Source organism: Larus michahellis, chromosome Z (genome assembly GCF_964199755.1).
Source record: "Larus michahellis chromosome Z, bLarMic1.1, whole genome shotgun sequence".
Classification (NCBI taxonomy): Eukaryota; Metazoa; Chordata; class Aves; order Charadriiformes; family Laridae; genus Larus; species Larus michahellis.
The window spans coordinates 36,460,009-36,485,807 of NC_133930.1; the positions used below are offsets into that span (position 1 = coordinate 36,460,009).

The following is a 25,799-nucleotide window of genomic DNA, read 5'->3' on the forward strand; positions in this document are numbered from 1 at the left end:
ATATCGTTGTAAGCCTCACAAAAGAATAAGAGGCATACTTCCGTAAGTTGTGTTAAGTTCTTCTCTGGTTAAAAATAGTATTGCCAAATGTCTTCATGTCCATTTAATTGAGAAGACACTTTCAGAAAGCTCTTTTCTCCCCTTAGTCATTACTGCATAAGTCGACTGTTCTTCTAGACACAACTGTAAGAAAACTAACATTTTTTGTTATATTGCTGTGAGACAACAATGGTATACTTTCAATATCAAAGGAGTGTAAAATCACCTGTAGATAGGAAGTCAGTGTAAGAATAGAGAAAACTTATATTTAATATGCTAATAACACAGAATTCATGACATAAATATTGACAACTGTTAATAGAACATCTCCTGACAATTAACACATAGCTTGGTTTTACCTTGAACCCCCAGGCCCTTCAGACAGTTGTAAACGCCAGGAAATGTCCTCCTCATTTCTTAAAAGATAAGCATAGTTTGCAACATGAAACTTGTAAACAGATCATTCCTGACAAATTGGATGTCATGTTTTGTTCAGCCAAATTGTGTTTCTTGGATCATGTAGCATTTATGACATATTTTAGACCACACTACTCCTCCATGCATACAGGAGCCTTAACCTCTATAATTACATGCTAATAAAAACAAGAGCTACAGAATGTTTACATCTTTGCCCAACCGTATGTCTTAAGAAAGAAAACAAAAATTCCAGAAGTTCATCTGTCATGCATATTCATAGATTATTCCTGGGTGTACTTGAATAAGCAAGCACTTTTCAATTTAAGCTACTGTGCTTTATGTAGCTGTACTTGAAAGAGCATTTCTAAAATGTTAACCATAGCACTTCTGTTTGTTGTAAAAATAACAGGTTGTAGAGAGTTATCACATGAAATAGGTTATAAATCTCAATGTAAAAGAGCTGTTATGATTTCACATGCAGATCTGAGCCTTAAACCCAACACGCCTTCTCTGCAGAGGGACCTTCCCAACAACGGCTGACATAACGCATAAAAGATGAAGAGAAATGTGGCAGTCTTAGTCCATGCACATGCCGCTTCATCAACATGTAGTTTTATTTAGGATTCCCATATGATTTATTTGGCTCTTCAATGAAGTGTGCATTTTCCAGGGATAATCCAAGTATGTAAATACATGTGCCCAGATGCTATGGGAGCATTTGAATAGGCTCATGGTGGGAGTTTTAGAAATGTGTGTAATAACAATACATTTTCTTGTGGTTTTGCAAGAGACTTATAGGAGCTGCCACGAACCTCTTACAAGCGGCCAACACAAATTTGGCTAGGTCGATATTCTCGTTTGATTGCCACAGCTTGCATTTTGACTGTTCTATTAGCAGATGCTGGAGTTGCAGGTACCAGCCAACACCTTCAAGTGAAGGCTTGAAGGCAGGTGAGCAAGCTGTATGAAGGGGTTTTGCTCCCCATGCCAAGCACCTGCAGCTTTTACCTTCAGGCAGATGAGAGCAGCAAGTGTCATGGCACACCAGCGCTTCGGCTTATGTGTGCTAGAAATACTCTTAGGCTTAGTAGGCAGGCACGTCAAAGAAAGTAGACTTGTGCACCGCAGCAGGAGGGGGCCCATTCCTGGATCTGCATGACTGTCTATGCCGCCTGCCTTTTGCTTGCCACTGCTTCTCACCCATGCCAATATGCCTTGTTCCTGCTTTAGCCATCCCTACCTGTATGCCCAGTCCTCGCCTGCTTGTCCCATCCCTGCCCGTGTGCCCCATCCCTGCCCATGTGCCCCATCCTCGCCTCTATGCTTCATCCCTGCCTCCATGCCCCATCCCTGTCTGTGCCCTATCCCTGCCTGTGTGCCCCATCCCTGCCTCCATACCCTGTCCCCGTCTGCCTACGTTCCCTGTCCCTATGTGCCCCATTCCCTTCTGCATGTCCCATTCCTGCCTCCATGCCCTATGCCTGCCTCCATGCCCCATCCCTGCCTCCATGCCCCATCCCTGCCTGCCTCACCCGGGAGGGCCCAGCCCAGCCTGCCTGCCCTGTGCCCGTCTGCGTGCCCCATACCTGCCTGCACTCCCCATCCCTCCCCACACACCGCATCGTCTCCCGCACGCCGGCTCTCTCTGTGCGCCCCATCGCTGCCTGCCAACGCTCCGTCCCTGCCCGTGCGCTCTATCCTCCGCTGCGCGCTCCGTCCCTGCGCGCCCCGTCCCTGCCCCTGCGCCCGCTTGTCCGCCGCGCACCCTCCGCTGTGCCCGCTCCCTCCGAGCCCCGGGGGAGGCTCGGGGGAGGTGGCGGCGGGCGGGGGCGGACCGGCGGCGGCGGCTCCCCGCCTCCCTCCCCGCCGCCCGGCAGCGGGGGGCCGCGCCCCCGCGCACCTCCCTGCCCTGCGGGGCCCGGAGGCGCCGCGCACCCCGCGCCGCTCGCAGAGGCGCGCAGGGGCGGCCGCGAAGCAGGCGCGGAGCGGCGGAACGGGCGGTCCCCCCCTCGCACCCCCCCCGCCCCCCCTGCCCGGTGCACCACGCCGGAGCGCCGCGGGAGCAGGATGGCCGCGGCGGCGGGGCAGCGCCGGGGCACTGCCGCCTCCCTGCTCGCCCTCGCCCTGGGGCTCCTCGCCGCCGCGCAGGTAAGGGGGTCCGGGGGCTCGCCCGCCTACCCTTGGGGTGGGCAGCGCCGGGCCGGGGCTGCCCCGCTCCGGAGGGGCGGCGGGAGCTGCGCGGGGCGCGGCGGTGCGCTCCGCACCTGCGGCCGCCGCGGGATGCTCCCGTCGGCGGGGCTGGGGCAGCGCTGCCCCGGGCGGCGGCGGGGCTCCTCCTTGGCCCGCAGGTAGCCACCGCGGGTGCCCGCCGCCCTGCCCTGAGCGGAGGGCTGGCGGGAGGCTCTGCCGGCAGCTGTGTTTGCCGAGCGGACGACTCCGGGAGACTGCGCCAGGCTGGTTTTACAGCTCTCTGGAAGGGAGGATGGGAGGGTCGCTGTTAGAAAAGTTACGATCCTGCTGAGCTTTGCCGAGTGTCGAGGGGTGAGGTTCTCAGCCTCCTTCGCGGGGGGAAATGCTCTCCAAGATGCAGAGCAACTCTGGGAGTCCCCCGCCTGAGTTTCTCAGACGGGTCTTTCGTTCGGAAAGCAGAGCGCTGAGCTGGGCCGTGTCACTGCATTTCCCTTGGGTGTAATTTACGTCCTCTAACATGCTCTACAGGTAGTTTGCTTTGCTTAGTCATCAATTTGCCATTGCCCAGCTTTTATTTCAGGCTCTAGTCAAGGCAAAAAAATAAAAAATAAAAAAAGATAAAATATAATAACCTCTCTGATGTTGCCCCAGTCAGCCTTCTGGAGACAGTAAATGAACTCACTTTCAGCTTGTATGTGCCCTAAAGAAAAGCAAGTGTGAACATGGCTCTCTGAAATCATTCCTATTTGTTTTTCTTTTTAAATTTTGAAGATGAGTTTTAAATAAGTGATAGCACATTTGTAGTAAAGATGATGATCTTTTTGTGTTTAGGGCACTAACTTAACCCTCTCGAGAAAAAACTGAACTTAATTTTAAAAAATAAGTACAGGGTCACTTGAAGTAAACGTAGAAACATTATTCTCCATGTAACTTCAGGCTGCTGCTGAATGGGACATTTCAGGTCTCCTCCTGTGCTCCTGACCGCGTGTTTTCTCCTCCCTTGAACCTCTGTGGTAACTGTACATCCATGAGCAGGTTAGCCTAGTGATCTGAGTAAATTTCTCAATGTTGATAGAGAAACTTTTATGTTAGATTACTTTGCCTTCTGTTGTTGCACCACTTCTGGATTGTGTGCAAAGGAGATGATTCAGAAGAACAGTGGGGAGCCCTGGGGGATGAGGATGTCAGCCTACACCTGCAGGCTTGTGGTCAGGACTGGATCATGACTGTGTCACTGGAAAAGTTGTTGACAAAAGCCTGCAAGGTGCATTGGTAGCACTGATGTGCCTCAGGGGCGCACAGACTGGCCTGTAGAGACCAATGTCTAATGGGATCTGGTATCTGTTTCTGATAAAGGCTACTAGAGCCATAAAAGCTGTGATCCTGCAATGGAAACCTCATCTGGCACATCCTTTCACCCTGCCACCAGCTCTGTTCCCAGCACTGAGACTGAGCTCCCCTGGCACTCAGCTCTGTCCCTGCTTATCCTGGCCCTGTGCACCTGCTTGCCCTCTTTCTTGCAAGCAGCTCCTCTTTGTGGGGAATTGAAATAGCTCCTTACTTCTTTTTTACATGCAAATACAGAATATTCAGGCTTACTTTTGAAAAAGTATGGAGTGAGTGAGATGCAGTGCAGTGCCCTGGGAGCTGGAACAGACAGGCAGTTTAGTTTCCTTTGGCTTTTATGTTGGATGCTTAGTTACATAAATTTCATTTTACAGTTACTGAGATAGTGTTACTCTTGAAATAGCAGTTTGGCGCTGCCTCTTACCTCTAGTCTCAAATTTACACAGTGATAGTGTGAATAAAATCAGTTGTCCTCGTGGACAGCGTTTCCTAGGGCCAAGAACGCAATCAGCCCGGGAACCCTCCTGTTGTTTTTTCTAGCATTTGTAATGCAAGATAGTGGAATAAGTGGGATTAAAGTTATGCTTTACTAAGCAGTCACAGGTATGTGCATGTATCACAAAGACGAAATTAAAAATGACTGTAATTTTGTAACACTGCATTGTATTAATCTAAATTTTAGATTAAATTAAGATAAAAAATGATTGTTCTCATGCACTAAGTACGACCATGAATTTAGAATTTGGATGATATTGCCATAACATATTACGATAAAAAGGAGCTTATAAAACCCTTTGCCTTTTTTTGGAAGGAGAAGTAAACTGAGTCTTCAAATTGTGTGTTGTTGTTACTGTTTTATACGTCCCTCAGGAACTAGACCAAATGGGGTCTTTTGATTAGTAATAAATAGGATCTATTAATAATTAAAAATGAAAAAAAAATTATTGATAGGTCTGAACTCTATTTTCACTCTGTAGTTTCGAATCCAGTGCTAGTTTGCTGGGGATGACACGCGTTCTACTGCATCCTCAGTTCAGTGTTCCTGTGGAATTTCAATTTCCTCTTTTCATATAGTTTTGACATGGAACGGCTATCACCATTTTTTATAATTTTGTCCTCCTTTACGTCTTTAAACAAATATATTGGGGTTTAGTTGAACTTTTCTTCTAGTGATTCTTCTCAAAGTGATCTGTTTTTTAAATTTTGCTGTTGCAAATTTTAAAAATGTGGAAGAGGTTATAGTAGATACCCCGATAAAAGAACCTAAACTGGCTTTTTAGATTTCATTGTGACATAGTAGTTATTGTAGTAAGCTCAGCTTTTGGCTCTGCTTAAGACTTCATGTATGAGTGTTGTGGGTAAGTGCAGGCATATTCACATGGGTTATATAGGCTGATTGGATATGAGCAGGTTTAGGTCTGGAAGGCATGTAGGGAAACGTAGACCACTGGCAAATGGAATTTCCGTGGTTGTCATGTCCTAGACTTTTTGTGCCTCGTATTTGCTATATGCTATTAATTTTTTTAAAATTTAAATAGTGTGGTTATTACAGTGTTCCCTTTTTTATATCCACAACACGTGTTATAGTGTGGGAGGGAGTGAAGCGGTGGTATTTTCTGTATTAGGAAATAGTTCATGTGGAGAAGAAAGCATTCTTTTAAAATACTTGCATGTAGTGATGTAATAGTAGGTTATGTTAAGTATCTACCTTTATCTTTTCTCCAACAAAGTACTTTCCAAGTAAAAATCCACTGAGTTTTGTTCCACTGTCAAGATAAGACTATAACTTTCTCTTCTATTGAATAAAGTCAAAAAGAAAGCCAGTAAAAGATACTAAAAATAGGAATACGCTCACAATCCCTGAATTTGAAAAACTGACCATATTACAGTTAGAAGGTCAAAATACTGAAGTCTGGAAGCATTTTAGAGAGATTGTAGAAAAAAAATGAGATGAGGACAAAATATTAGTCCTCATACTCATATAGTTCGACTAGTCAGCCAGCACTGAAATATCACCATACCCCTACTTGTTTCATGTAGAATAATCTTGAAAGCAGTTTGTACTCATCAAAATAATTTTGTAGTGTGTTTCTTATGGATCTTTGTAGTATTGTGACCAAAATTATATTGATGAACATAATTATGGCTGGTAAAGTTAAAGTTGAGATTTAACTCAAAGAAATTTCACCTCGTTGTAGAAGGCTTAAATAAACTTCTGTTACTTTAATGATTGGAGTTGTCTCTTGAGCTTTCTAGTAGACAAAATGGGTTCTTGGTTACATTGTCAACTGAAGGCATGAAGCTGCAGAAGGTATATTCCTCTTACATCATCACCTGTGGTATCATCAAAATTCCTGTTGTTTCCAATAATAAGACTCCCGCTTCCCTTCTAATTGGAATCACCGAATCACAGACTGGTTGATGTTGGCAGAGACCTCTGGACGTCATCTTGTAGAATCCCCACTGCACAAGCAGGGTCACCTAGAGCCAGTGGCCCAGGACCTTGTACAGATGGCTTTTCAATATCTTCAGGGATGGAGACTACACATTTCTCTGGGCAACACGTGACAGTGCTCACTCACCCTCCTAGGGAAAAGTGTTTCCTGATGTTCAGAGAGAACCTCCTGTGTTTCAGTCTGCACCCATTGCCTCTTGTCCTGTTGCTGAAAAGAGCCTTGCTCCATCTCTTTGCACTGTCCCTTTGGGTATTTATGTACACTAATAAGATCCCTCTGAGCCTGCTTTTCTCCAGGCTGAACAGTCCCTCTCAGTCTTTCCTCATAAGATAGACGCTCTGGTCCCCTCATCATCTTTGTGGGCTTTCATTGGATTCTCTCTAGTATGTCCATATCTCTCTTGTACTCGGGAGCCCAGAACTGGACACGGGACTCCAGGCGTGGCCTCATCAGTGCTGAGTGGAGGGGAAGGGTCACCTCCCTCAATGTGCTGGCCATACTTTGTGTAATGTAGCCCAGGATACCATTTGCCTTCTTTACCTCAAGGGCACGTTGCTGACTCATGGTCAACTTTGTGTCTACCAGTTCTGCCCCCGCTCCATGCTTTCTGTAGAGCTGCTGTTTACGTACAAATTTGGCGAAGACTTTGGGCTAGCTTTTTACAATGGTGGGCACCTGACTTCAACCAAATGTTTTTAGGAAAGTTTAATGCAAAATTGTAGAACCATTTCTGAGAATTCAGGTGTATTGGGGAAAATGTAATTTAAAGCAGTTCTAATGACCTTTCTTTCCTTAAAATCTTAAACCCTCTTAGTTTCTTTGTGAAGAAGCGTTGAAAATTTAACAAGAGGAAGACTTTGCACTGGAGATGTCTACTGCTAAAATTGTGAAAGTGAGACTAAATTTGCTTAAGTTACTCTGCATTCATAGCCTGCAGTGCACTAGAGATTTAGGCCGTCAGCATTTTCACACGTTTTTACAGGCCATATGTGAATATGTGCATATGTCAGGGAAAAGAGCTGTACTTCCTCTTCTCCTGTTGCACCAGGCAAAGTCAGGTTATTCACAAACTGATATTACATCTGGATCCTACAGCCATGTTTTCATCTGGACATGTTGTGTAAAGGTGGGATGAATGAAGGATTTGTGAGATCCAAATGCAGATGAAACAAGAGCTACAACAGGTCAAGACATAAACACAGGGAATGCGAATATTTTAGCACTGGTCTGATTGTACAGCTTCTGAGAAGTTATATGATCTCTGACAATATTGCTTGTTGCTCTCTTGTGTGAGGCCAGTAAACAACTCTTCTGTAGTAGCTTTTGCCTTCTTAAAATGAAGGGAAAAGAGGGAATCAAACTCTGCTTTTATGGTGTCTATCTATCTGATTTGAAATTTTATCACATTGCTCTCTTAGAGCTGTATGCCAAATTTCACAGATTTAAAAATATTGCCCTGTTCGTGAATATTTCCGGCAATAATTGGGTTGAGAACACAACCATACAGTTAGGTACAGATATAGAATCATAGAATGGTTCGGGTTGGAAGGTCACCTAGTTCCAACCCCGTTGCCATGGGCAGGGACACCTCCCACTAGACCAGGCTGCTCAAAGCCCCATCCAGCCTGGCCTCGAACACTTCCAGGGATGGGGCATCCACAACTTCCCTGGGCAACCTGTGCCAGTGCCTCACCACCCTCACGGCAAAGAATTTCTTCCTGATATCCAATCTAAATCTACCCTCTTTCAGTTTGAGGCCGTTGTCCCGTGTCCTATCCCTACACTCCCTGATAAGGAGTCCCTCCCCATCCTTCCTGTAGGCCCCCTTCAGGTACTGGAAGGCCGCTATAAGGCCTCCTTGGAGCCTTCTCTTCTCCAGGCTGAACAGCCCCAACTCTCTCAGCCTGTCCTCATAGGAGAGGTGCTCCAGCCCTCTGATCATCTTCATGGCCCTCTGCTGGACCCATTCCAACAGGTCCATGTGCTTCTTGTGCTGAGGACTCCAGAGCTGGATGCAGTACTCCAGGTGGGGTCCCAGGAGAGCAGGGTAGAGGGGCAGAATCACCTCCCTCGACCTGCCGGCCACGCTTCTTTTGATGCAGCCCAGGATGCGGTTGGCTTTCTGGGCTGTAAGTGCTCATTGCCTGCTCATGTTGTGCTTCTCGTCCACCAGCATCCCCAAGTCCTTCTTCTCAGGGCTGCTCTCAAGCCATTCTCCGCCCAACCTGTATTTGTGCCTCGGATTGGCATGACCCAGCTGCAGGACCTTGTATATGGAATACTATTTATCATTAATGAGTGATGACAGAATTGATTGATGAACATGTCCTTAAAAAAGTGGAAGTATAATTTTCACTAATCTAGATTGGATTCCATGTTACAGTCTCATGTCCCTGTAAATTATTTCTCTTATTAAAAATGTAACCTGTGCATTAAAATGCATCTCTCTTCTTGGTGTAGAAATTCATATTGGGTGCACAAAGTGGACACTGCTAGAGCTTTATGGAAACATCAGAGGATGTAAATTATTGCTGATAGGTGTCCCAAGGATTAAGGAATTTTGTGTGGCTATTAGATAAGCACATGTTTTTGTACTAGGATTATTGAAAACCTTGGTTAGAAATTGAAACTTTTCCTTAGACTTTGAGGTGATTTAACATGAACAAGAAAAAAAAAAAAAAAAAAGGAAAGGAGCCCAAGTGTGCTTTTATTCCTCTTTCACTGCAATCCACACTTCAATACTTTTGCTCCTCGATGTCTCCTTCTAAATTTTTTTTCCTACAAAATATAATAAAGTATGCTTGCCTGTGGTCAAAAAGATGATAAAAGTTGATGAAGTCTGCTAATGGGATGACGTATGGTGAGTAGACTAGTAAGTCATTAGCTGTATTTAGCAACGACGGTATTGTCTGTATGCTTCTGTTCCTGCATTTTCAGTCATCCCATAACAGCTCAGGTCCGTGGGTACATGTTACCACTGTGCATCCTAAATATGCAGTTGTGTCCCAGCTGCAAACAAGATATTTCTGTTTTAGTAAGCGATGTAACAGCAATGTAACATGTCATTTACAAGATTTGGTGAATAATGCCATATGCATCTGAGTCATGCCACTATTAAATTTAATTAAACTCTTTAGACCCTTCTCAGTCTTAAGGGTATGTATTTTGTATGCTGTCTGAAAGAAATGTACTGTCAGCATAATTGTTGAACATGTATGTGCAAGGAAGGTTACCAAGAGGGGGAGAAATGGGAAGAAAAGAGACAATTCAAGGCCTCTGGGAAATATATGAAGTGGAGCTGCAGTAGGTACCTTGGAATAAATTGTGGGATGAATAGATCGCTAATGCTGTTTGACATACAGTTACATTTTCTACAAATAGGAGAAAGAAAGAAAGGAGAGAAAAAAAGTAATTGCATAATTTAGACTGAACAAACAAGGGAAATCAGATTATAACAATGAGTTGTGCTGGATAACGGAAAGCCCGGTTCTTTAAGCATATTGTTCTACTGAGTGGACAAGAGCAGTATTATATGTGCTGCTTACACACCAGTTCAGGACTGGTGTGGGAATGGAGTGGGTGATCTAGCAGGATCGTCCCATCTCAGCCAATAATATCCATCAGAGGAATTAAACAAAGCCTATTCTTGCATCCATGCTTCAGTTTGTTCATAGTCCTATATGGCTAGGTGCCATAAATAATGACTGCATTACATCAGTCCCAGATATGGCTTGTGGAGTGTTGTTTGATACTGTTACTTTTGACTCAACCAAGTGTTTCCAGAATTTTCAACTCTACAAATACATTTTTTTAAACTAACCCCATATATGTCAGTTCTTTGAATGAGGCATTTACTAATGGTAGAGTAGATTTATACAAAACTGCCAGTAGTTTTTTCATTTAGTTTTGCTTTGACTTATGGATTAAACAGGCATATGTATTGCATTGAACGGAAAGGCCTACTTGTGGATTTTGACATAGTTATAATAATACTGCCACGCTCTGTGTAGCTCAGGTGGGCTGCAGAAACCAGTTTTTCTTTGGGCTGCACATGTTTTTTGATTCTATGAAGAGCTGATATGAAGGAAAGACTTCATGTGTAAAAATTACACTACTATGTCATATAATAGCCAAAAACTACTCCTGTGTGGCTGCACTTTTCTTTTTTTTTCCCTTCTCTCAGTGTTTTTTTAGAGGAAATAGAGGGGAGCCAGACTCATCCTGACTTACTTACACTAACTCCCGAAGAAATGACTGACCAACTGCTGCACTGTGAAACACCCCTTCCTTTTTGCTATGGGCTTAGCTGAGCTATGTTGTGATAGGGAAGGGGAAATGAAGAAGGGAAGAATTTTTTAACAGAAGAATGACATTTCAAGCTTTGATTTCAGAAAATTTGATATTTAAGTGTTTAAAATTTTTCACGTGGCTGGAGAATTTAGGAGGCAGCAAAGGTCAGAGCTGAATGTCTCACTGATCATTTTGATTAAGTAGTGTTTGTGAAAATGCTTCATTTGTAAAACTGCTCTTTTTTCAAGGAAAGAATAACTGCTTCATTGTAATAGGCAGTGTCAATAATTTCATGTCAATTTAGTATGGTCGACTGGTGCATAGAGTGGTGCATGAGGCCATTTTGAAGTGAAAACACTTTAATTTTTCTCTGAAATTTTTTTAGAAAATTATTCTTTTGATAACTGACATCTGTATGTTTCAGTGAGAAAAAGCTGCCTTCGCAAAATCTCTCAAGCAAAAAAAGGTGCACCAACGTAGAAGACAGAAAATAATTTCCAAATATTTTTTCTCTTCCCCCCTTACTTCTACCTGGCTTTCTGAATCCTCTTGCTACAGTCATGCTCCTGCTAAAAAGTGTTTGTGTTGCATGTTTGTAACTTTCGTTGTAAGTGATCCCAGTGAACCTATGAAATCAGTCATATGAATCAACTTAATGTGTTTGCAGATTTGGAGACTGTGTCTGAACAGTCCATAGAAAGGCAAGAAGACCTCTGTGTTTGGTATGTTCTCCCCCATTGTCTTTTACTTCTAACCTTTAACTTGCAGATAATGGCACCGGATATTGCATCCGAAGGCTTATTATGAGCACCGTCACTGAAGCATAATGCTTCACCTGCCGTTTGTACGGTGGCTTTTCAGGTTCTGTTTAGTGGGAGGCTGCTGCCAGGAGGTAGATTCTTTAGTACCTACGAGTTTCTGTGCTGTACTGCAATGATTAATTGAAGGAGGTGTTTATCCTTGAAGTGAGTGATTTTCAAACTTTGACTATATGTTTGGGTTTTTTTTCTTTTTATTAGGAGATGCTTTTCAGGTGTAAGTCAGCATTATATTTAGTGACCTCATTAAAAATTTCTTTTTGTAGAAACTGTCCTGTTTAGGGATAAATTCTATGAGTTGCTAACCGAACTTTTTTGAGTCTATATGAAGAAGTATTTCAGAAGGTTAAAGGGCAGTTGCGAGATTGGTCAGAACATTTGGCTTTCATTGGGATATTTACGTTGGTATTAAGGTTCCTACTGAATTTCATTTTATAAGCGAGCACTCTGTTTCCTGTCTAAATTCCATCTTTTCATGTTGCATAGTTCATAAATGCTTAAGCATTTTAATTTGCTAACACAATATACACTTATCCTGTAGTCCCTTACAGGAGTAAGCATTGTTACAGCCTTGCACCTATGCACCTGTATATGCATATGTGAGGCAAAGGTAGAGGTCATAAGAAAAAAAAAAATCTCTTCTACTTTTGAAAGCTACTTGCCCTCATTACTTTAGCATTCAATTACAGAGGATAGAGAGGGTGTTTTTGAATATGAATTACACACTAACAGAAGTGTGCTTAATTTGTAGTAAGCAAAACTAAGATATAGAACAAATATCAGTTGCACACAGACAGGAAAGAACTCTGTTTTTATTTTAACGTAGAAGCTTGTGCTGTATTAACATTTTTATTAGAAAAATGTTTTTTTCCTCTCTATTATTCAGTCTCTTGTAATTTTGGCAACAGCGTCATAACATTGTTATGATGTCTTGCATTTAAGAGTAAATGAGCATACTGAAATGAGGACTATGTACTTTTGGTTTTTGAGTCAGAGACTGGGAAATGGTTTTATCTTTGCATTGTTTTATTTATTCGATTTTCCTGATTTAAAACATTTTGAAACAGTGTGCTTGTAGAACGTGTGCACCTTCAATGGCAAATTTTAAACATATCTGCCCTGGGTTAATCATAGTGAGGTTGTAGCTTAGAAAGGGTTTATTATTTGATGACTGGCTTTTTCAGGGAGGTTGAGCATTGGGGTTACCTGACTGCCATTAACTTTTAATACAATTTGGAAACCTAACTCAATTTTCATGCTACAGTAACTGAGGGAATCTACTAGACACTGAACAGACACATAGTGAAGAATGTTTTTATTTGCTAGAGAAGACACATAAAGGAAAGAAACAGGAAAACTTGATGCTTGGTTGCTCTTCAGAGGCAGAAATGCAACGGAATTCATCAGGTAGGCGATGGTTCCTGCACTTGACTGATTGACCTGTGGCGGTCAGGGAACAGCAAGCTAAAAAGTGATGTGCTTAACATTTCCGATAGATAACATAAAAGCGACTGCATCCTGATAGTGGGAAAATGACCTTACTACATGCATATATGAATACACACTCTACAAAATTATTAGACTTGCTGCTAAAAGGCAATTTTGGGAAAGGATTTTAAAGCTATACATTTTTTAAAGAAATGTCTACTCATCAGAAGGAAGTTCTTCTTAGGAAAAGCTTACTTCTAGAGCTTTTAGAAATTTTAGAAGTTACTCTTATTTTTCTAAAAGCTTTATTTGCATTATATTTCAAGTAAAAAAATGTGACTTTGTCAGGCTCAAAATGATTTTTTTCTGTAATTATCTGAAACTCTTTACTTCATACCCGATCAAAGTGGACCATTTTTAAAGTAGTTTAATTAGTGAGACCTGCATGCTGTTCAGAAGGTTTTGGAGGGCAGTGGGTGGTGTTAGGCTACTTGTTTTCTATCCAGATTTATAAGATTTCTGGGGAAAGTAGGGGTCTGTTTGTCAGTTGGTTGGTTTTTGGTTTTGGGTTTTTTGGCTTTTTTTTTTCCTTTTTTCTTCCTAAAGTGTAGCAAGAACATTTCTGAAATCTCAAATTTCTGTAAGAGAAAAACATGGATTTCTGCTCAGGCTAAAATTAGCTTGCACCATGGTCTTCTTTTCCCTGTCTCCTGAAATTTAGGTGATGGAGCAGTCTTTGAACATGTTGATATAAATTAAATTTTTGCATTCAATCCGAAATGTTTTCAAGAAATCATAACATGGATTTTTTTTCGTAATTCTAGAATCTTGCCACATGTCTAGCACTGGTGTACTGGTATTAATTGGTCGCTGATGAAAAGGAAGGAGAACTGGTATTTTCACAGGATCCCTGAAATGTTCTGGGTTGTGGAACAACCCTTTTCCTGGTCTTGGAGAATCCTTGTTTTCATGTCAGATCACACACAAAGAATTCTGGATGTTGGAGTCCAGTTTAAATGAGTATTTACTAAGTCCCTTTCAAACTGGTTTACTGCCAAGAAAATTATTACAAATATAAGGTGTGCCATTTATGTGACATCAGACCTCCAACAGGGTAAGAATATAGAGGAAAACCCAAGAGTTCATTAACGTAATTTGAAATGTTTATATGAGAACAATGAAGGAAAGAACCTGTGCAGTAAAGGTTGGGATAGTTTTGTTTTAAAAGGAATATTCCTCTGTATTTGATTCTATCGTTGATATAACTTGGCACTATATCGAGACTATGTCAATACTAGGAGAAAAACAGGTGTATTTTAAAAAATGTGTTAAAACCCTTATATAGGTACTTTATGCAAGTGGTTTGGAATTAACTACCGTCTATGTTGGATTTTACTACTGATGCGATGTTGTATTTTCGAAAGCTTACCTCTCACTGGTCTATACAAAGCCGAAGTGGTTTGTTTCCATATGAAACATTGGTTTGGCTTAGATAGTTCCATGCAGAGTTTCAGTGCTTATCTGTGTCTGCTTTTGTGCAGATCAGATTCTGGCTTTGGAAACCTGAAAGCTTGGATCTTCCTAGGCCCCCTTAAAAATTCAAGCCAAGATGAAAACATGGAAGGCAGCTAAGTATAAAGCTGCTCCTCGGGCTTTTTATAAAAGTATATTTAGAGCCTTGTCAGGCTCCTGTAATATCCTTATGGAATTTTAACTATAATAGAACACGTTCTGAAACAGTGACTATAGCTGCAGAGGAAAGCGGGTATATCACAACGTCACTGTGGGCACATAATATGGTAAAATGCAGTAGTTCACCAATCTATTAAAAAAACCCTGTAGTTAAGCGGACAGTTAGTCAGCAATCCATATGACCCAAAAATATTGCATCATGTAATGACCATTTTAAGACTGCAGCAGATATGATTATCTGACCCCAGTGGTTAATAAAATTGTAAGTCCAACAGTACTACTGGCGTAGCTGCCTACTGGCATAGCTACTGTTGTATTTTTTTGTTTGTGTGTTGGTTGTTTTGGTGTTAAGGTGGTGGGGTTTTTTTGGGGTGGGGAAGAGCTCTTGGGATTAATGTGAAAGTTAAAATATTTTTGCATCTTATGAAATCAGCCTCAGAATGCTTTTTGTGTTCCTGTGATCAAATTGCATCCAACATTCGGTGAATGAATTTCAGTTAAAGAAGAGGGGATGGAAAGGTATATTTTTGCATTTATTTTGTTTTGTTTTACTCTCTGAAAGGCTTTAATCTCTCTTGCAGAAAAAAAATAGGGATCTATTACATGCAGGGAAGCAATTTTGCAGAAATACAATTTTCAAAATACTTATGTTTAATACTCTGTTATGAAGATGCCCCTGTGATCAGGCAGCTGAAAGTTGACGTTTATATGTTTTGTTCCTCTTGTAAGTTTTGCAGTCATGTTCTTTTGTTATGGGGTTACAGCATTGGTGGATAAGGGAAGAGTGACTGACGTCGTCTACCTGGACTTGTGAAAAGCATTTGACACTGTCCTGCACAACATCCTTGTCTCTAAAGTGGAGAGACAAGGATTTGACTGATGGACCACTTGGAATTGACTGGATGGTTGCACTCAAAGAGTTGTGGTATATGGCTCAATGTCCAGGTGGAGATCAGTGATGACAGGCGCTCCTCAGGGGCCCATATTGGGACAAGTATTAAACATCTTTGTTGGGGATGTATACAGTGGAACTGAGTGCACCCTCAGCAAGTTTGCGGAAGACACCAAGCTGAGTGGTGTGGCTGATACTCTAGAGGGAAAGGATGCCATCCAGGGGGACCTGGATAGGCTAGAGAGGTAGGGCCGTGTAAACTTCATGAAGTTCAACAAGGTCCTGCAAGGTCCTGCACCTGGGTCAGGGAGATCCCAAATATGGATACAGGCTGGAGATTGAGAGCAGCCCTGAAGAGAAGGATTTGGGGGTACTGGTGGATGCAAAACTGAATAAGAGCCAGAAATGTGCACTCGCAGCCCAGAAAGCCAAACGATATCCAGGGCTGCACCAAAGAAGTGTGGCCAGCAGGTTGTGAGGCGATTCTCCCCCTCTACTCTACTCTGGGGAGAGCCCAACTAGAGTACTGCGTCCAGCTCTGGGGCCCCCCAACATAAGAAGGACATGGATCTGTTGGAGTGAGTCCAGGGAAGGGCCACAGAAATGATCAGAGGGCTGGAGTACCTCTCCTATGAAGCCAGGCTGAGAGAGTTGGGGTTGTTCGGCCTGGAGAAGAGAAAGCTCCAGGAAGACCTTATAGCAGCCTTCCAGTATCTAAAGGGGACCTACAGGAGAGGTGGGGAGGGACTCTTTATCAGGGCCATAGGACAAGGGGTAGTGGTTTTAAACTGAAAGAGTGTAGGTTTAGATTAGATATTAGGAAGAAGTACTTTAGTGTGAGAGTGGTGAGAGACTGGAACAGGTTGCCCAAAGAAGTTGTGTATGCCCAGTCCTTCGGCGTGTTCAAGGCCAGGCTGGATGGGGCTTTGAGCAGCCTGGTCTAGTGGGAGGTGTCCCTGCCCATGGCAGGGGAGTTGGAACTAGATGATCTTGAAGGTCCCTTCCAACACAAACCATTCTGTGATTCTATGGGAGCTGCCTGTTTAGTCCTTCATGTTGTCCATGACAACTTGTGAAATAAAGACTGTTATACTTTGTTTCATCATTGGTAATTCAATTTGTTAAGGTACAGTATTTTGTGCACTTATTTTTAGGCTGAGTGTGTTCAAGTTACAGTCTTGCTGGGGATTTGCATGGAATTTTAGGATATTTTAAGGAAAAATAAGAAATGGGAAGGGGAAACAACAATGTTATTTGGTATGATCATTTTTTAATTTCCTGAATTTTAACCCTCTCCATTCTCATAAGATACAAAATTCTTTCTTCTCCCACAATATTGAATCCTGGTGTGGAAAAAGCTCACCTGACTTCTCAAGAGTAAGGGTAATAGCAAAAGAAATGGTACACAAGTTGTTCCAGTCTGTGTCCATCCCAGACAATGTGTTAATTGGAAGAGAGGGTTAAAGATGCCCTCAATCTTGCTTATATGTAAGCAACTACTATGGTCTCCCAACACACATCATTCTGTCCTAATGTATTACATGAAATTTGATGGTTGCCCTATGAGGAAGATAACTCTCTGTTTGGTCCTACTTTGAAAAGAGAAGCAGATAGAGCCTCCCGAAGCATACTTAACGAATCAACTGTTTGTCATTCATGTAAACCTCTTCAGCATGTACTCCTTTCTCAGTGTTCCCTTTCCTCTAGTAAATGCCATTAGTTAGATCTAATCTGAATGGAGGTGGCATTTGGATGCAAACCAGGTTGAAAAGGGGAGACTAAAACTTTTCCAAATACTTGCTTCAACTTCCTCAGTTGTGAAAGTGGGATTGTGATAAGGACAGTAGATAATGTAATAACATAAAACCCTCTTTGGATAGGACAAACTGCTTAAATGCATGTTCTGGAAGCCAGCCTGACAGGCTTTTCACCTGCTTCTCAGGCATCTTAATAATAGGAGAAAAAACGAACAGAAAACTCTTACTTTGTCCTAGTGCTCCTCTTCCCCTCCCCTGGGTGCTGTTATTGCTTTATTTCCTGGTAGAAAAGGTGAGACATTGCAGAAAACCTTCAGCCGGGTGTCACTTTCCTTTTCCTTAGCTTTTATTCCCTGGTGAGTGCTGACTTCAGCAGCTTGGAAAAGAGACCCAGCTCCTTCCAACCTGGAGGAAGAGGTGTGGCTGTCTTTTGCCCTGCTGATACTCCAATATAACTCTGACTCATATAGAGCACCAGGTGCAATTACAATTTTCGCTTATGGAGAAGCACACAAAAAATTTTACTAAACAGATTTTTAAATATCTAAAATGCATTGAAAAATTTTTGAGTTGAAAAATTCTTAAGTGTTTGACAAAATATATATTAGTATATAAAAATTGTTTATTGCATCGGGCTTATATGTGCATGAATAGGTATTTTCCAAACGTCCATAGATTTCCTGGATGGAAGTCAGTTTCCTGCTGTTCAGAGAAAGGGAAAATTGTATATTTGAGTGGTAAAAATATCCAGGATTTTCAAATATTCATGACAAACAGGAAACAACAAAGCAGGTAAGCAAAGATATTAGTTTAAATATGTTTGCTGGGCTAGAGGAAGCCTGTTCTTAGAATCAGATGTATGAATGCATTTTTTCAGATTGTGATACAGGAAGGCTATTATATTTTCTGTCAGTGAGTTTTACCCAGCTATAAACCCACAAATTTAGTATTTTGAAAGTCCTCCACACAGTTACCTGATTTTCTTTACTGTTTATTATGATATAGCCTAGATTTTGAGGGAAAGAAGATCATTTAATGTAACTTAGCATTGCATCCTGTCAAATATAACTTTGTTCAAGTTTTTATGTATATTTTGTATGCTGTTGGCTGGCAGTTCATACTCCCACTACTTTAAAAAAATACACATGTGAAAATAAAATAGTTTTTTTGGACTTGAAAAATAATCAAACAATTTAGAGTTAAATATCCAAAAGAAAAAGAATTATTCATATAGATGAATGGGGTTTGAACATGCAGACCGAGATTCTCTGGGCCAGATACATGCATGAACACTGTTAAATATTGTGTACATGCAGCAATCTATAAACATAGATGGTGAATTGCTGTATGCTGGGAACACAAGAAAAACAAGTAGGCTTTTCAGGGATCCTTACAATTATTGTCTCTACAGAAAGAAAAAAATAACCTCTAGAGGACACAGATTCAAAACCTTCAATTTCAGAGAGAAGAAAATGCTAGACAAAAGAAAAAAAAGGGACCATAGACAAAATTAAAGATAAAATGTTAAAGCTTCACACAGAAGTTTCTACAACATTTGTGGCCCGTGGCTGAGCAATAGCAATACTCCAAAACTGAACAGATTTGTAAGAGTACCTGGGTCCCAAGGAAACTGCATCACAAAACTAAGAGGGTAATTATAGTCAATAGAGGCTTTGTAATGAATCAGTGATTTAATTTGTTTAAGTTTTTCTTCTGTAAAGTGTAGAATAAAAACAGGTCTTTGAAATTATAAATTAAGTAAAACTGAAAATTGCCTAAGAATTCTAGTTAACTCCACTTACTTAACTAAGTCGATTTTTAAGGACTAGATTTAAAAACGAAGGTCCAAGTGGGAAGATTGCAATTAACGAGCTGACCTAGGCTGATTCGCCAAGGCTATGTCTAGGCTGTGTATCCAGTTTGGGCTCAGGTAAGTAGGGCAGGAAGAGCTGATTTCATCATTTGATCTCTACATTTGAGAGTTCAGGCAACGGCTGGTTTGAGACCACACTGACTGTTTCTTTACTGCTCTATTGCCCAGGTGCCCTGGTCATGCCAGGCCTCAAGTTGCAATTAGGTTCAGGGCAAATGGAGGTTACTGAGCTAATTTGATTCATAGACTTTTTCTGGATGTAAGTGGAGGCAGGGGGATGGGGCCTGCACTGGATGGAAGATATTGGTGTAGAGTTTAGCACCAGATAGAGCTAACCAGGTATCACAGGCTCTAGGAGGTGTGTTTCAGAATTGCTCGAGAACAGGGAGGATTAAAAAGCTGATTTTGTGAGTGTTGTAAGAGCCTAGTGTGATTAATTCAGTATGTTGTCTGAACAATTTTTTTTTTGTTAGGAAGGAAGCAATATATGTTGGATCAAGTAGAATCAGCCACTAAGAGAAGCGTGCTACTGCTGACGCATTTTACTGGATCTCAATTCCGCACATCAGACCTGAAAAACATTTCTGAAAAGATCACTACAAGTGGGCTGTTATCAGTAAAACTGCAAAAGAAAAGTATAAGAGAGAAACATTTTCCGTTTTCACCTCTATGAATTCAATAGTGCAGTATATGCAGATTTTGCTACAATTTGTTTTTTTTCTGTTTTGCTTCAAGATTTTTTAAAAGAAGCTGAGAGAACGGTTGTTGAGGATATCTTTGAGTTTCTGAACTGACTTTTAATGACTTGACTTACTTGCTCTAGGTGACCCTGCTCTGGCAGGGGGGTTGGACTAGATGATCTCCAGAGGTCCCTTCCAACCCCTACCATTCTGTGATTCTGTGACATGTTCATTTCATCTACTGTTTGGTTTGTATGGGATATCTGCTTTTCTTTTTCAAGTTATTTTCTAAAAGTAGGTGATAGTGTGACATAAGAGCCTTATGAAACCAGTTTGCTTCATGGTTAAGGGTCCATAGGTTTTGCCAAGTCAGATACGATAAGATGTAAATGGAAATTGTCCCTGCCCATGGCAGAGGGGTTGGAATGATCTTTAAGGTCCCTTCCAACCCAAACCATTTGATGATTCTATGATTCTATGAAATCAGCTGTGGATAGCTCAGATATGTGTAAACAGATTACTTATAAAGTGATTTCTCCTGTAGATTGTCCCGTTACAGGTTTGTTCTATAACCATTTAGGTGTATAGGAGTATTAGCATGTATAAAAGTGCATTTCAGTATATGCTACTTCTTTCAATCTGTTCTTTAAAAGGCATATTTGTGTTTCTACAGAAAGTGGATTCTCATTCAGACTTTGGGACTCAAAAATTTTACACATGGCATATCTATTTGTGACAAAGTCTGTTACCTACTACAGCCATATTTTATAGTATGTATATTTATTGGTGATTTTGTCTTAATTGCAGTAAAGACCAATGTTTATTCAGAGGATGTTAATTCACTGTAGGCTATCATTTTGCTTTGAATTCTATATCCTTGCTCTATAAGGTAAGTCATTCATTAGTATAAATTTATAAGTCTTTGACGGGTTCGGGGTTACCCCAGGGAAGAATCTACTAAAATAAAACAATAGGTCTATCAAAGAATGACAATGTGTGATCTGAGAAGGAAGGAATGACATTTATATGAAATTAAAATGCTGAATGGAATCTGCGTACTAATATAGAGAGGAAAAGGTAAAGTGCTGGTTATTTACCCATTAGAGGAGAGGTAATAAAGGTTTGAATTCTCTGCCAGCTTCAGCACAAAACCTCAATGACCTTTGGCTAGGCCATTTTAGGACTGTGCTTGTCTTATGGTGATTATACTTCACCTACCTGAGGAAAAAGAGAGTTAGGAGAAGGAACAGATTTTTAACGCATATTGAAAATTGGATGTCCTTTCTTTTTATATTTTCTTATTGTTAGAGGACATTTTTGAAGGAAACACTGGCATTTCAAAGATTATTTTATTACAGAAGGGTCAGTGATTGAGCAGTGTTATGGAGATGAAGAGTTAGAGAGACCTGGAAGGATGGTACTGCCAATGTTTCAAACAAAGTTGCTTCTTTCAGGCGGTGTACAGTTTCTCAGCTATTATTTCTCCCTTAATAAAGTTGATGTATTGAGAGGATGCTGGTGCAGACAATTACCTGGGGAAGCTGGAATCCCTAACTGTTGGTGTAATTTGAGTGTTTTTTTCCTCTAAATCAATTGTGAGGGAGAAGATGAAGTTAATTTCTTATTTTTCCTCCTAGACAAAAAGTTGTCCTGGAGCACAGAGGTGCCTAGTTATTTTTAAACAAAATTGAAGAGTTAACCACAAAGACAGCACCAAGTTTTTGAATTATTATACTTAGTGTCAATGTTGCTGAAATATAGACAAAATATTTTGAATAACAGTAAGATAAGTATGCAATAAAAATGGACTTGTAAAATTTTGATATAGCTGTTGCACAGTCAAGCTACAGAATGGCTTACTGGCTGCTATACCAGAAACAAACAGGTCTGTAAATTTCCAATTTAAGGGAAAATTCCCCTTGTATTGTATAGATATATTAGTAAATTGTCTAAAGTTGTTCTTCAAAGGCTGAAATTCAGTGTTTTTCGTGTGTGCCTGTATTCAATAATGAGGATGGAGCAAGGCACACAGTTACGTATCATGTGTAGTAGGGAAAAGCTGGACTTTCCATTTGAACTGGTTGTTTGATTTTTGGGGGATGAGAAGAGATAGTCACTTGCAGAAAAATCTCACTCTGTTGTTTTCACGCCAGTGGGATAGGAGGCGAAGGTTCACTTCTTTGAGTGTTATATCCTGCAACAGGGAGACAGGGTTGATATGGAGTATTTAGAAAAGGATACAAGTAGCAAAACAAGTTGAATGTGGTTGAAAAGAGGAAATGGATTAGTCTGACCCTCAAAGAAGAAAATATATAAGAGAAAAGGAATTTTCCTTTATACTTACAGGTATTTACATCTCAAAGAAAAGATGGTTTTTGTTTTCTTTTTTTTTTGTTTTCAGGAACTTAAACTCTGATACCACATTTCAGATTTTATCCTCAACTTCAGATGCTTATCTGACTGTCTGATGAACAAGGCAGCGTTCTGTATATCGCCCATTTCTGTGTCAGGAGGGGGAAACCGTTTCAACAGCAAAACAAGCAATGCTGCTTGTCTTTTGCATACCCCTTACACGCTGATGAATGGAGAAACGTGGGAATGAAAGGAGGATGTCGAACCTGCATCTTACTAGTGTTTTCCTTTGGGCTATGAACTGGAGCCTCTTAAAAACCTTTTACCTCCAGACTTTTCTTCTTGCCCCCATACAACTCTGCAGCCAGAGGGTGATATTTTATTCATAGATCTTGACAGAGGATCAAGCTGAGGTCTTGAATTTCTAACATCTCTTAAGTACCCTATGTTTTACACTCTTTATACAACCTTTCCAGTTGTAAAACAGAGATGAGAGCTTATATTTTCTTGTGTCTTTTATACTTTTGGTTGGTTTCAAAGCAGGGATATGTATGCTCTTTAGGCACTGCATAGCAGAACACAATGTCGTTCTTTGCAAAGTTCTTCACAAAACATTGTATTTTAAATAACAACTGTGAAAACCACAGGCTTTAATGGCAGAACCTTTGCTAGCTGCATTCTTGCTAGCTGAATGTTTTTGGATTACAGGATTAACACCTGAAAATGATGTTTAAAATAGTTGAAGTTAGATTTTTGCACATCAGCGCTAAAATTCAGTTTTGGATCTGCTGGGAGCATTTTTCTTACTTGTAATAACAAGATTATATGTCTCCTCCCCAAAGTCTGCATTGTGTAAACAATCAGTCATGGGCACGTATCCTTCAGACTCCTTCTCAGTGCTGTTTCCATCACTATCCCTGCTTTAGTCATGTTATCCAGCTTTTTCCAGGATTACAGCTGCTGAGAAATTTGTCTGTAATACCGGGTAAAATTGTGTCCTGGAAAGCAATTTGTAAAACTGAATTAGGAAGAAACTTCCACTTTTTTAATACTGTACTGTAATGCATTTGTCAACACATTGTAGTATAGCTGAAATATAGGAGACAGAAGCCAAAGAACTGACAGTACATCCTTTTCTCTGGATACACCACCTCGATGAAGAGTTCATTCTACAGTTCTGCATATTGATATATGTGTCTGGCTGATTGTCTTTGTAGCATAGAAAACTTACAGTAAGCAAAATCGGCAGTGAGGATACTGAACTTGGCAGACGTACTTCATTTCTCGAACATGAGTTTTTGACACATTTGCAATTCTTGCAGCAGGCAGTGTTTGAACAGTGGCATCTCTCATGAACTGAAAATTTAGAATAGAATCTTGATTCCATAAAAAGCACAGAATGTCAAATATCCTGAGACTAAAATAATGTTTACAGCAATTACTTTTGCCTACTACATCCTATTTTGACAAATTAGAAGGATTTTTTTTTCCTTTTTTACTTTTTAGGAGTACTTGGGAAGGACTTCATGCTGTTTGTATTTAGTTTGGTTTATATGGTTTTTACTTCTGTTTACTCTTTCTATATATTCCAAAATGCCCAGATGAAAGACTGGATTTGTAAAATGGCCTAAGTTAGAAAGTTATAGATGGAAGTTTTCTCACTTACTCTGAAATCTAAAGCCTAGGGATCCAAATATTCCTAGTTTCTTAAAAGCTCTGAGAAGGACAAAAGACTTATACTGGATTTTAACAGTTAAGAAATTCTAAAAAAATTTCAAAGTGTGCTAGAATGACTAGAAGGAGTATATGGTCATGTGGCAACTTGGATATACTTTCCATGTCATTGGTAAGACCTGGTTTTGTGTGCCTTTAGTCTAAAAGGGTGGATTATAAATTTGTTAGACTTTGAAAATGTTGGGGTTTTTTTCATTTGTGTTTAACAGCAGCTTATTCACTTGAAGCTAAATTTTCAAAGTTGTGAAGGAGTTAGCAAGAGATATCTCAAGAACTCTTTTGAAAAGAGGAACTTAACTAGAGTTTTTTTCACAGTGTTTCAGAGGTGAGCCTTGCCATTATGTTCTCAGCATGACTTGTTTCTTAGGAATCACAGATTATTAGGTTCAGAAATTCTAAGGATTCTCCTCTGTTGCAATGGGGAGAGAATGAAATTACTGGGATTATAGCTTCAAATCACTTCAGCTGGTTTCATGTCACTGAGGACTGGGGTTTTTTTTGGTTTTGGTTTTGTTTTTGTTGTTGTTGTTTGTTTTTTTTTTGTTTTTTTTTTTTGTTTGTTTGTTTGTTTTTAAACTGAAGTGATCAAACCATCTATGGAGCCTCAAACAGTAAGTGTTTGGAACTGTTCCTTTCCAGCATGTCCCTGATCCTACTGAGGTCAACAATAGTTGGAAAATCTCCCTTAACTTTCTCATAGTTGAGCTTAAGGAACGTGTCTTTCATCTTTTTAACAGAATTTGGAAAGAAGCAAATCACTGCAGGGCATTGAAAGCTGAGGGCTTATAGTGCGTCTGCTGTAGGGTTATTGGATCCAAGAATAAAAGTCAGAGTTACAAAAGAAGGAAGTATGAATTTTTAGGCTGAATTAATTCAAAAGTATTTTAAAATAATTAAGTACAATGTATTCAAACAATATGAAATTTGAGGTTGTGTTTGTCTTCAGCAGCAACAAGTAGCTTGACTTCTTGGGTTATAATGATTAACCATACAATACTATTTTTAAATAGCTGGTCAAAGAGAATAGATTTGCCTTTGGAAAGCTTGTTTACGTAATTCACAAGATTAAATTAACACAGATAGTATGTGTTTATTATTCTTAAACTACTTAACAAAACTGAAACAGCATTCTTCTTTTGTGTTTGAGCTCTATAAGAACAAAGAAAGCAAACAAAATAAAAGTTATTCTATGCCATTTCCTGATTAGAATGTGTAGGTACTGCTTTGAAACAGCCTCCTTAAATATGGCATCTTCTTCGCATTATGCCATGATTTTGGTCATACCAGTACCAATTATAAATACTTTTAAAACGAGGGATCTAGCAAGATTATCTTCAGACCAGAGTACTTTGGAGAATATTGTTTCATTTCCAAGAGAGAGAAAATTCTAAAAATGAGAAAAGAGATGGTTCAGAGGAAGTTATGAAAACAGACTAGAGGATGACCCTGGATTTTCACTTAATGAATTCCTCTAGCAACATTCACAAGCAGGCACAGGAATCTCACTGGAAATGTTTTGAATAGTTATATGCAATAATACATTGCACATCGGAAAATGGTTTAGAGGAAAGTATGGACAGAAACAATTAACTGAGAAGGTAACCAGAACTTCATTATGATAAACAGTTAAATAACTCCTTCTGGTGTTCCATAATCTTTTGGGGGAGGTATTTGCTTTTTCAACAAGCCTTTAACTAGACATTTATTTGTTCCGATGCAGCCTTTAGACTTGGACTTTTCTTGGCTGACAGTTTGTCCATTAAATTTAAAAAGAAAGAAAGAAACAGAAAAAAAGAGAGAAAGAAAAGCGACTGGTTTAATGTTGGCAGTAGCT

At 40.4% G+C, this 25,799-nt stretch overlaps 1 protein-coding gene across 1 annotated transcript in view; it reads left to right on the forward strand.

Annotated features, from left to right (window-relative positions):
• The first annotated feature begins 2,477 nt into the window (after positions 1 to 2,477).
• The window catches only part of ADAMTSL1 (ADAMTS like 1), a 470,647-nt gene continuing 447,325 nt past the window's right edge, over positions 2,478 to 25,799 (forward strand). The window contains exon 1 of the mRNA XM_074570361.1: positions 2,478 to 2,604. Coding sequence (XP_074426462.1) covers positions 2,524 to 2,604 — 81 coding nt within the window. The 5' untranslated portion in view covers positions 2,478 to 2,523. The remainder of the gene's footprint in view (positions 2,605 to 25,799) is intronic.